Source organism: Halichoerus grypus, chromosome 12 (assembly GCF_964656455.1).
Source record: "Halichoerus grypus chromosome 12, mHalGry1.hap1.1, whole genome shotgun sequence".
Taxonomy (NCBI): domain Eukaryota; kingdom Metazoa; phylum Chordata; class Mammalia; order Carnivora; family Phocidae; genus Halichoerus; species Halichoerus grypus.
Genome location: NC_135723.1, coordinates 92119669 through 92131163, shown reverse-complemented (window position 1 = coordinate 92131163; position 11495 = coordinate 92119669). Strand labels below are relative to the sequence as shown.

At 36.7% G+C, this 11495-nt stretch overlaps 1 protein-coding gene across 7 annotated transcripts in view; it reads right to left on the bottom strand.

The window, feature by feature from the left end:
• Window positions 1-205: 205 nt before the first annotated feature.
• LUC7L2 (LUC7 like 2, pre-mRNA splicing factor) overlaps window positions 206-11495 on the bottom strand; it is a 61328-nt gene continuing 50038 nt past the window's right edge. For 6 of the 7 annotated variants that reach the window (XM_036106279.2, XM_036108361.2, XM_036106913.2 and 3 more), the window contains 4 exons: window positions 11352-11443; window positions 8989-9018; window positions 4967-5158; window positions 206-1473 (listed from right to left, as the gene is read on the bottom strand). In XM_036106279.2, coding sequence (XP_035962172.1) covers window positions 1296-1473; window positions 4967-5158; window positions 8989-9018; window positions 11352-11443 — 492 coding nt within the window. In that variant the 3' untranslated portion in view covers window positions 206-1295. Of the gene's footprint in view, window positions 1474-4865; window positions 5159-8988; window positions 9019-11351; window positions 11444-11495 lie in introns of all 7 variants that reach the window. The other variant, XR_013442892.1, reaches the window with a different exon arrangement.

The following is an 11495-nucleotide window of genomic DNA, read 5'->3' as shown; positions in this document are numbered from 1 at the left end:
CAGTCATATTAAATTTGCCAATTTAATATTGACCAAAGACAACTGGGGAACCAAAGACAACTGTTAGAAGGTGATCATACAGACCCTAACTTGGCTCAAGTATTTTTGTTCCCAGATTTTCTAGAATCACAAGGGATACCTCCCAACTACTGTTTAAAATCACTAATAGGTACATAGCTCTTCAGTGGAGAAACTGTTATTCTCGTTGAGTATACGATGTTTTTATTTTAGTTTGCTGAATGAAAAAAACAGAAAAACCCAACTTCTTTTCCAGGTCTGGTCGTTCTCCATAGCAACTGTTACAAACAGCCCTGAAGTAGCTGGAATACAGTCAGCAAGGGGCCCAGGTGGAGCAACAGTTCATCTTGGCAAGTATATATTTATTTCCTTTGGTGCCTTGCACAGTAAGGCACTAATAAAGATGTAACAGAAGAAATGGCCCACAGCAAATAGTTCTAGTGACAATTTACTAGACAAGTTACAGTTTAATGATGGTGGTGGTGATTGTTTCATTTTATTAATTTTTACAATAAGGTTGTAGCCTTTATACTCCACACACACACAAAATAAAACAAGTGCTTATGAAAGAGTCCCTGCCCCCACCCCCCTTTCCAAAACATCCTGAACATAGCAATTCAATAGAACAGAAAAATCAAGACATGTTTGATTTCAAAATTTCAATAAAAAAAGCAAAGTATGTAATGCAACAGCTGTTCAACTTCCAACTCTAAATAGGCACCGTAAAACAAAACAAAAACTCTCAGTATTTAATACACTTTCCAGTATAAATGCTCTGTAATCAGCTAGTAATAAATGGGAACAGAACCTTAGAACAGAAGTTATATTGCTTCCCTGCTCCCCCTTTCTCTTATAATTAGAGGGTGGAGGTATTAGGGGATACAAAAGTCAGAGGAAGAAGAATTAAAAAGAAAAATTCTGAAGCTGTTGTTTGTGGACTAGAAAGGAAGACAGCATTTTACAAATGTTCAAAAAATCCCAAGGCAAGCAACACAATTCGTTCACTATCACTCCTACTAGAAAGAATAAAGATATCGGCATCTTATTATATAAAACTGTACTTTCAGAATCGCATTACAGGTTCACCAGAAACTATGGATGTAGTTTTAGGCTTTATCAGGGAAACAAGTTCAGTTCAGATCAAGTTAGATACTGTGCATCTAGCCTATCTGGATCGGAGTCTGGAACTGCTCACTGTTACCCCCAACAGCTGTAAACTAAACAATAGTATGTAACTCCATAGGAAGCTTAAGGATTGAGGATATGTACACAGCTAATTATATCTCCCCTGCTTCGCGCTCTTCAGAGCTCCTCCTGTCTTCTGATCTGCCATTAGCGCTCTCATAGGACCGCTTCTTATCTTTTCGATCTCTGTCACGAGGTGATCTGTCTCTTGAATTCCTGTCTCTGTCACGTGATGCTAAGTCTTGGTCTCTGAATCTTTCTTTTGAGGATCTGAAAAATATTAATTTGAGGAGCAAAATGTGTTGGGAAACCCAATATCCAAATGAAAGAATCGGATAAATATTAAGGTACTGAAAGCTGAAGTTATACAGAATACATCCAAGAAAGACAGAGGAGCCAGTTTTCTGACCGAAAAGAGCACTACCCAATCTGACAAGGGAGATGAGTGAAAACAAGTTAAGGGTCAGAAACCATAAGCTACAATAATGACTTAATGGAGGATGTTATCATCTCAGAGGTAATCATAAAGGTTTTCTAATTCATGGCAAATGTGTTTAATATAAAAATAGTATATAGACAATACCTTAAAAAAGTGGAAGTGTTAACTAAACAGTGTAGGTGCCAAACTGGGTGGAAATTAAGGACTTAGAATGGGGGTCAGCAAACCTTTTTTTCTTTGCTGTCTGGCCAGAGTGTAAATACTTAAGGGGGTATTCTTCTTCCTTTTCTTTTTATCAACCCTTTAACAATGTAAAAACCACCCATTGCTCACTAGCTATTCAAAGAACAGGCTATGGGGCCAGATTTGGCCTGCAGGCAACAGTCTGCCAAAACTTGACTTAGATAAGAGAATTAGTCAATGAAATGGCTTTAAATAACCATTTATTATTTTTGAAATCTTCTTTACTCTTCCTGAGTGAGCTCATTCAACCAAGAGAAAAAAATAAGAATGGAAGACACAGAAAGATGATCACCCTATATCTTGATTAACCATAACAGTTTCTTGATACCAACTCTCCATTCCCATACCCAATTTCATTAAGAAAGGTAAGTGATAACAAGCTCCTAGCAGAGATTCAATCAGAAGGAAAAATCAAAGGATATTATGGGATCAGAATATAAAATCTATACTTTCAACATCTAGAATGAATCAGTAATATATATTACATTTACTTGGTTCTTTACAAGTGACCTGGTACTTTATATATAATCTCACTTAACCAGACCTCAGATCCTAATTCTGAGCATGGGTCAAGTAATACTTTGAACTTCTAAGGCAGGAAAAAATACTATACTCAGTTTTAGAAATAAGGGGGATTCAACCAAAAAGGTTCAAAAATTAATGTCAATTTGGAGCATGTTCTACCTTAAGGTTTTAATAAGCATGATTTTAAAAAGATGTGAAAAAAAAATCACAGTGCATGTCTGGTTACACTAATTCTCTCCACAATCTTTTTAAGAATAGAATATGGAGAGAAATGATGCCTAAGACTTAAGGACACAGTTGCAGGTAAGTCTCAGAGGTCAGTACTAATTGGAAAATAACCATGAGATGAACATCAACTACGATTCTGTGAGGGATTACAACGTCCCATCCATAAGCAGTTTACTTACACTATGTCATTCAAACTACCACTAATCCTAATAACACAGGTACTTCAAAGATGGGGGGGGGGGGAAGACAGGATAATGAGATTACTTGGCCAAGGCCACTGAACCCAAGTAGTCTGACTCTCAAGACTGCACTAGGTGTTTGAACAGACCAGGAAGTAGAAAAATGCAGGTAAGTCCTCATTTATTAAGGTAACTGTTGCCAGGGAAATGTCACCAACAGAATCATATCAAACCACTATTTCACAGTTACGGAAAAAGCAAACCGTAAGACTTGTAACTAGGGCCTTTACCTTGAAATTTAAACTCAAAGATATAGCAATTGGCTGCTTATTTTTGGTAAAAACACAGAAGGCTGCTTTGAAAGAGAGTAAGTTGTCGAGATTAGAAGTGCTCTTGAGAAAACCAAAAACTTTTAATAGTTTTACAAAAATAAACCTGTTTATAAACATGCTGAAAATATTAAGGGTGTCATGTAGGATAGAAATATGTCCTATACAACTTCATAAATGCAGGAACCATTGGGGACTATGATAACACAACCCTGGTGAGGGGACATGCCCCTCCCTTCGAGAGTTCACAAATACCAGAAACAATTACCTGGGGCAAGTTCACAAAACAAACTCTCTAGACCTTCCATCAAGCAGTAGGGTGACTCTCAAAACATACAGCGCAGTTCTCAGGGGGAATTTGTTCATTCTCTGCATTGGTCTGTGATATTTACTCCATCTCGAATATCTTTTTACTACCTGGTTTTACCTACTATCTATCTGAAGCCTTTTTTAATTTCTATGGTATTTCCCTCATCTAAACTCCTATATTACTCTGAATGTACACTTTAGCACTTTAAGGGTCTGTTTATTATCAAAGATGTTAGTCTTGTGTTCTAACTTGAATAAAGTTGCTCAATCACAGTATACTTCCTGGTTATTTTTTACTAGGCCTAGTATAGAAGCAAGTGTACAATTCTTTTTGATTAAAGTTACTTGAACTAGTTTGCTAATAAGAGTAGAACGTGAATGTTCTCAAAAAAAAAAAAAGGATAAACACCTGAGGTGAAGGATATGTTAATTAACCACTGGTGGGAACTCTTTCATAACGTGTGTGTACATATATATCAAATCACCACAAAGTACACCTCAAATATCTTAAAATTTTGTCAATTAATTATACCTCAATAAAGCTGGGGGAGGGAAAAGGACCTACTTGGAACAAGGCAAGAACAGAAGAAAATATTCAGTGAAAGCCTATTCACCAACTCTTTGAGTGAGTGATTTCAAGGAAAGGCTTCTGTCCTCTCCCCCACCCCCGCCAAAAGATTTTTATCAGCTTTCTGGGAATTCTATCATGGGCTTTATGGAGAGTAATCGATAGAAAATTTAAGACTAGTAGGTGCTAGGCACTCAAAAAAGGTTTATTACATATATGCTTAAGAAGAGTTGTCATGAAAAAAGCAACTGTACGCATGGTTTCTATGTTCCATAGAAATGACCTGGCTTAAAGACCATCTTGTGACCTGAGAAGTTTTGGGAGCTTGGTGATGTAGTTTTGAGTGCTAAGGCTCTATCACATTCTAATCCTTTGTCCTGAACAGATATTCAGGTCCTTCAACGCACCACACCCTAGATCTGCCCTCCTTGCACCTTTCAAATTTTCATGCCAAGAAAGTCTAACCTCAAGATTCTGAATTGGCCCCACCAAGCTAACTGTCTATAGCAATGTATACCTAGAGTGCAGATGAAATAACATACCAGAATGTGTCTGCTCTGAAAAAGTGCACCAGCTCAAAGAAGTTTGGAAAACAGTAAGTCAAACAAAGCTAAACTCTTTAAATGAAAGGGCTTCTCAGAACCCATAATCCACCAGTACATACTGCAAAAACTGAGTATTGGTACCTAAATTGCCCACAAAGTACTTTTTTTCCAAAATACACTAAGAGAAAAAGCAATAACCTCTGTAGCACATATTGGTTCCAATTTCTTACTCTGGCTCCTAAGTGTATTGTTTAACTACCCATATAATCAGGGAAAAAAAAAATGTTATACACTCACACACAAATGTGTACATGTGACCAGATGCAAGTTGCAAACCACTAGTATTCCACCTCTAAACCATAAAGGTAGTTCCGTTCCTCTCACGGATGCCTCAGTACCTCCTCCGGGATCGCTCTCTGCTCCTGTCTCTCGAGCTGTGCCCGCTGCGCTGGTGGCTGCGGCTGCGGCTGCGGCTGCTCGAGCGGGATCGGTGGCGATGGCGTTTCTCCCGCGATTTGGATCGAGTTCTCCTCTTCCGTTCCCGTGACATAGAGCGAGAGCGATGTCTGCGATGCTCTCTGGACCTGGACCTACAAAAAACATGGGCTTTAGTTTTTAGCTTTCTCAGCAATGCATTTCTCCTTTGCTAAAGCCTCTTTTAAGACAGATGCTATCTCAGTAACCTGACTTAATGCCAGTTCTATTTCAAGTCAGCTACATCTACACCAGAATAAAATGGTGGCATATTAACTACATACTAGAATTTCAAAATACAAATGAAACACTAGTCTCAGAGCTCAATCAATATTGTACAGATTTACATCCAAAAATATAAAAATTAGGACAATCCATAACACTACTACATGCTAAGGACTGGACTGTATTCTCTAGATGATTTATGGATTTGTATTTCATTTAAACTTCTCAGATTTCTGGTATACTTTAGAAACAAAGTATGTACCTGATGGATATGGATAAAAGTGAGAAGAGGCAGGAGAAAGACTACTGTTTATGATAAGTCACTAACTCTGAATTAAAAAGGTGACAGGACCATCAAAATAAGTCTAAATGCCCACAATATACTTAGTCACAGGATAATCAACACAGTTCTCTATTAAAGCAGTACTTAAATTGGGAGAAAAAACTAACATACATAAATCAGTTTAGAGAACTTTATCGGAATTGAAAAAAGTATGAGAACAGTAGAGAAAAGGAAAAATGTTTTGAAGAAGCCAAGACAAACACTTGTGTAGCCTCCGCTGTGTCACGCAACTAACAACATAGTGTGGGCTGAGGGCTGAAATGGCACGTGCAGAGAAAACAAGCAGGAAGAAAGCTATGCAACTTTCTTCTAAAGGTCATTTTAAGAGTAATGGCAACGATCTACACTTGACTTTGACAGTTCCACAACTCTGAATTCACTAAATAATGATTGACCTGTACAGTTTAAATGGGTGAACTTATGGTATGTAAATTATACCCCAATAAAGCTGTTAAAAACTGAGTCACTTTAAGAATGTGATATTTTCTCATAATTTGATAAATTCAAAAGCATATTCAGGTGATACAATTTACAAACAGCTCACTTTCAAGTGAAGATTTTGTTAAATGAAGTTTAAAAGCATTCAGCTTATGTCAACATTATATTCAAAGAACGACATATATAGTGGACCCAGCATCAACCACAGTTGAGTACTTCAACAATAAAGTATCTCTGAAAAGGAGCATAGGGAAAAGAAAATTCATTCAATCCAAGTTTTATTAAATGGTATTTTCTTTAATCACTCATTCTGAGCTATTACAATGAATCTATGTCTTTCAATGTATAATTTCATTCATCTTTTAAAAAATTCTAGACAATTATTCATTTAAAAAGTATTTAGGGGCGCCTGGGTGGCTCAGTCGTTGGGCATCTGCCTTTGGCTCAGGTCATGATCCCAGGGTCCTGGGATCCAGGCCCGCATCGGGCTCCCTGCTCCGCGGGGAATCTGCTTCTCCCTCTCCCTCTGCCCCTCTTCCCACTCGTGCTCTCCCGCTCGCTCTCCTCTCAAATAAAATCCAAAAAAAAATTTTTTTAAGTATTTACTGGGTGTACACTGCACTGTTCTAGGTACTAGAAAAAGACTGAGCAGCAAATAAAGCGAAGTCCTTAACCTCATGGAGGTTATGCTCCAGAAAGAAGTCCACACAGATATGTTAGCAGTCAACAAAGATACGTCAGCTAGTAAAGAAATGATATATTAAGGAGGTAAAAATGGACAGAAATGAGGTGATAATCTTTTATAAAGGATAGACAGAAAAGGCTTTTCTGGTAAAACGGCATCTAAGCAAAGATAAAATAAGGTAATCAGCTAATCAGCCATCTCAAAATAGGGTGCTTCAGGTAGGGGGAACACAGGTGTAAAGGCCTTGTGGTAGAAGAAAGTTCAGAATGTTGAAGTACTAAAAGATACCTGTTTGGCTGGAATGAAGTGAGCAAGGGGAATAATTCAGGGGTCTTACCTACAGGCAGGATGACCCAGTACCTCATAATTCAAACCAGGATGCTCTCAATGATAAATTATATAAAGAGCAAGGGGAAGTTATTAATAAATATGCTGACAAAACACATAAACTAGTTCCTACCCCACTCTCAGATCGATCACTCTACTTAAAAGCTATGGCGAGGATTTCCACTTCTCCTAAGTGAAATGGAACACCTTTGGAGAGTTTGAAAAGAGGGCTGATGTAATTTGTTTCACTTTTTAAAGGGCTCATTCTGGCTGATGTGTGAAAGGCAGGTGGAGAAGAGAACTGGGCAAGTACAGAAATTAAGAGACCAGTCAAGAGGCTATTGTAATCACGAGGCAAGTAGCTGGGAGTAGAACAGTAGAAATTAAATATCTGGCCTCAATATCTGAAGATGTTCTATGTACACAGTTTAAGTAAGTATCTATTCAACAAAGGGACTAATTTGCATTAATCAACCGGTAAATAAGAACAGTATCACCAATTAATGTTTCTATTTTTTTTTTTTTTAAAGATTTCATTTATCTATTTGACAGAGAGAGAGACAGTAAGAGAGGGAACACAAGCAGGGGGAGTGGGAGAGGGAGAAACAGGCTCCCCGCTGAGCAGGGAGCCCGATGCGGGGCTCGATCCCAGGACCCTGGGATCATGACCTGAGCTGAAGGCAGACACTTAAAGGACTGAGCCACCCAGGTGCCCCAATGTTTTTATTTCTCATCCTAGATTTCAGAAACAACAATATAAATTGGCTGACACAACTGGGCAGGTTTTTCTTTTATAACAACAAATGCTCTAGTTTATAGGGAAAAGTTCTCGAGAAATAATTACTCTTTAGAGATAAGAGTACCTGGAAGGTTTCAAAAAGATGTGATCTGAACAAGAAAAATGGTAGGACTTGACAATAAGAAAGGGCATTCTAGGTGGGGATGGACTCATGGAAACTGCACATGAAGTATTAAAAATGATGACATACACGTTTTCCCCACCTTTCTCAGTTAGAAAAAAATTACCAGCAACTAGTAAAAACTATAAAGTCTTCAAAAAGCCCTCAAATTTTAATGCCAAAAGTCAAAATTTTAAAGTTTTTTTGTCATCAATGTACAAAGGGATAATTCATATAAAGTGAAGATCAAGATGTAAACTAATAAGCATTTTAGTTTCTCTTCAATAACCCACTATGGATCCTTCTTTCAAAAATGTATTCAGTTAGGGCTGCCTGGGTGGCTCAGTTGGTTAAGTGTCTTCCTTCAGCTCAGATCGTGATCCCAGGGTCCTGGGATCAAGCCCCTCATCGGGCTCCCTGCACAGTGGCGAGTCTGCTTCTCCCTCTCCCTCTGCCCTGCACCCCACGACCCAATGCCCGCTATCTCTCTCAAATAAATAAAATCTTTAAAAAAATGTATTCCACTACTTAACCTACTTATATTTTCAACAGGTATAACCTCTTAGACCTGCGTTTCTGACATGTACCACCCAAAATGATTTTAAAATAAATTGTCGTGTATTTAACCTGCGCTTCTAAAGATTTTAAAGAAATATTCTAAAATATTCTTAAGCTTTCCTTATTTTTTTTTTAGTAGGCTCTATTCCCAACATGGGGCTTGAACTCACAACCCCAAGATCAAGACGTCATATGCTCCACAAACTGAGCCAACCAGGCACCCCAGTATTTTTAGCTTTACTTTTAACACCACGACACTATATATAACTTTACTCTGATAAAGTTATAGTTCACGAGTACCTTCTAACCAGTTTCATCTTAAAACACAATGCCCAAACTTGAACTACAAAAGAATTAAGAGTACTAACCTAGTAATTCTCATTCATTTTAAAAAGATATTTAATCTATAAAAACTACCTCTGAAAAAAAACAAACAACTTCACTAGTTATGTATATTTTGTGTATGCTTACCTTTTGGGATTCTTGCTATGTGATCGAGACCTAAAAAAAGAATATCTATTTTTAGAAAAAAAGAATTAAGTGAGACAAAGTACAATGTACTGTTAAAATTACACTCTTCCTGATTCCTAATCTTTTTATTAATTCTATAAATATAAGGCATGTATGAATGCACACAAATTTTTCCAAAATACACCATAATTATACAGACTTTCCCACCTTGGCATATGAAATCCCCTAACTAGGATACCTGGCTTTTAAAAAGAGTATGCTCCTAGGAGACTATAACATGGTACATCACCACTCACTAATTCTCCAGAAATCAATTCCCAACCTGGGAAAAAGTCTTTGTTATTTATATCTCGGTTATTTCTTCTTTCCCTCTGGGAACAGAGAAAATTTTCTATAATCTGAGATGTATTCACTTTTTCTTTTTTTTTGAGATGTATTCACTTTCAAACTGCAACCTCACACTATAATCCCTAGAACACCCAATTCAATCTTACAACATCCGTTTCTTAAAAAAGACACATGATTCCCTAGCACACAATTAACACTCAATAAATAGTAATGGCTAATATTATGGGTACTAGAAAACCACAGGTGTCTTTTGTGGGGAATACATAGCACAACTGAAGGATGGCTTTTGACTCAGCCTGATTCAAGTTTTAAAACTCTGGCTGCACCATTATCTGTGACCTGGACAGATTATAAACCTTCTCTAAGCTTTGCCTGTCATTTGCAAAACAAGGACAGTAATAGAAATTTCACAGGAGGATTATAAGGATTAGATGAACTACCGTAGGTAAATTCTTAGCACCGTGCCTGATAGATAATAGGAACTTAGTAAGTGGCAGTGATTTTTATCATTATCCTTTTCAATACCACAGGTGGAATCCCACCTTGCTTAACTCTGTACTTCCTTATGATTTCTTCATCTTTCATTCTTGGTTATAGTATTTCCTCAAGTTCACAGACAGATTTAAAAAAAAATTTAAACATTTCTGAAATAGCATTACATTTTATAATCAATGTTAAAAGAAATCGGTCAGCTGGCAACAAAGGAGTAAGATGTGATATACTTTGTCATCTACAGACGTGAAAATGTAGTCATGGCAAAGAATTTTTCCTTCTCATTCAACTATCATTTCAGTTGAATCATATATATCAGTGGCACTACATACAGAATTTTAACAAACTGAGATTTCTAATGCCACTTATATGGTCTTATATCAAAATGCTGAGCACGATTCCCATAGAAACTCAGTGTACACAAAAGAGAATAGTGATAAAGCTATGAGATAAAAAATTATGGTAAATGAAGAACATATTTATCAATGGATGATGACAGCATTTCCCCTAAAAAGGTAAAATATCCATATGTACTTATGTTTCATTTTTTCATTACAGTGCAAAAATATTACCTGCTACAAGCCATGTAACACAAAGTTAAACATCTTGAAATAAATATAACATGCTCAAAGCTTGGGGAAAGCTGGCGTGATCAAGTCATATATTATAAAGGATTTTAATTAGGCACAAAATCTGCTGGAGATAGAGTATTTAAATTTCAGAGATATGCAATACAATTAAGGGAACACCATAAATTAGAACTGTAGGTAATTCTTTTGTGGCATACCTGTCCATTGTAATGTTATTTAAAAAGTTATTTACATGAATTCAAAGAATACTGCCACCATGATGCCACACAATTTGTTGTCAATGGGTAAAAGTTACTCAGTATATTTAAGCATTCTAAATATGAAGAATATGGTTTTATGAACGAATGAATGCCAATATAAAAAGAACTGCATACATCTGGCTATTATTTATACAATTTTAATAGTTTATACCTCCTAGAATTGAGGAATTACAGAATCAAAGTATGATGTAAAATAATTTTTTTTAAGATCTTATTTTTTTAAATCATCTTTACACCCAATGTGGGGATCCAACTCACAGCCTTGAGATTAAGAGCCATATGCTCTACCAACTAAACCAGCCAGGTACCCCAAAACTCAAACCTTTGTCAAGAATAAAGTATATCACAAAAATGAAAATAGTTTAATACCAATCTGGTACAAATCTAGCCATTATGAAAATCAGAAGGCTAGAAAAGCTTTGTAGTCAATCTTACAAAAAATAAGGATGTGACTATTTACCCTTCCACACATTTTGAAGGAAATCACCTTGACTTAAATGGCCGTAACTTAACATATTTGTATAAACACTTTCACATGGTAATATTTTCAAAAGTAAACAGAAATCTCCCATGTCTAGATTAACACCTAAAATCCCGTATCAATCACATCTCTTTTTAGAGCCAGGGACCTTCAACTTCACATACTTGGACTATTCAATTAATCACTCCATACCTCCTCAGCTTCTCTCTTTCTTCTCTCTCCCTTTCTTCTCTTCGTTTCAGGCGCTCCTGATTTCTTTTCTCCTGTTTCTCAGCTACAACTCTCTTAAAAGACAATGACAGGTCAAATAATAAAAAATGAGGAGCATTATTTATT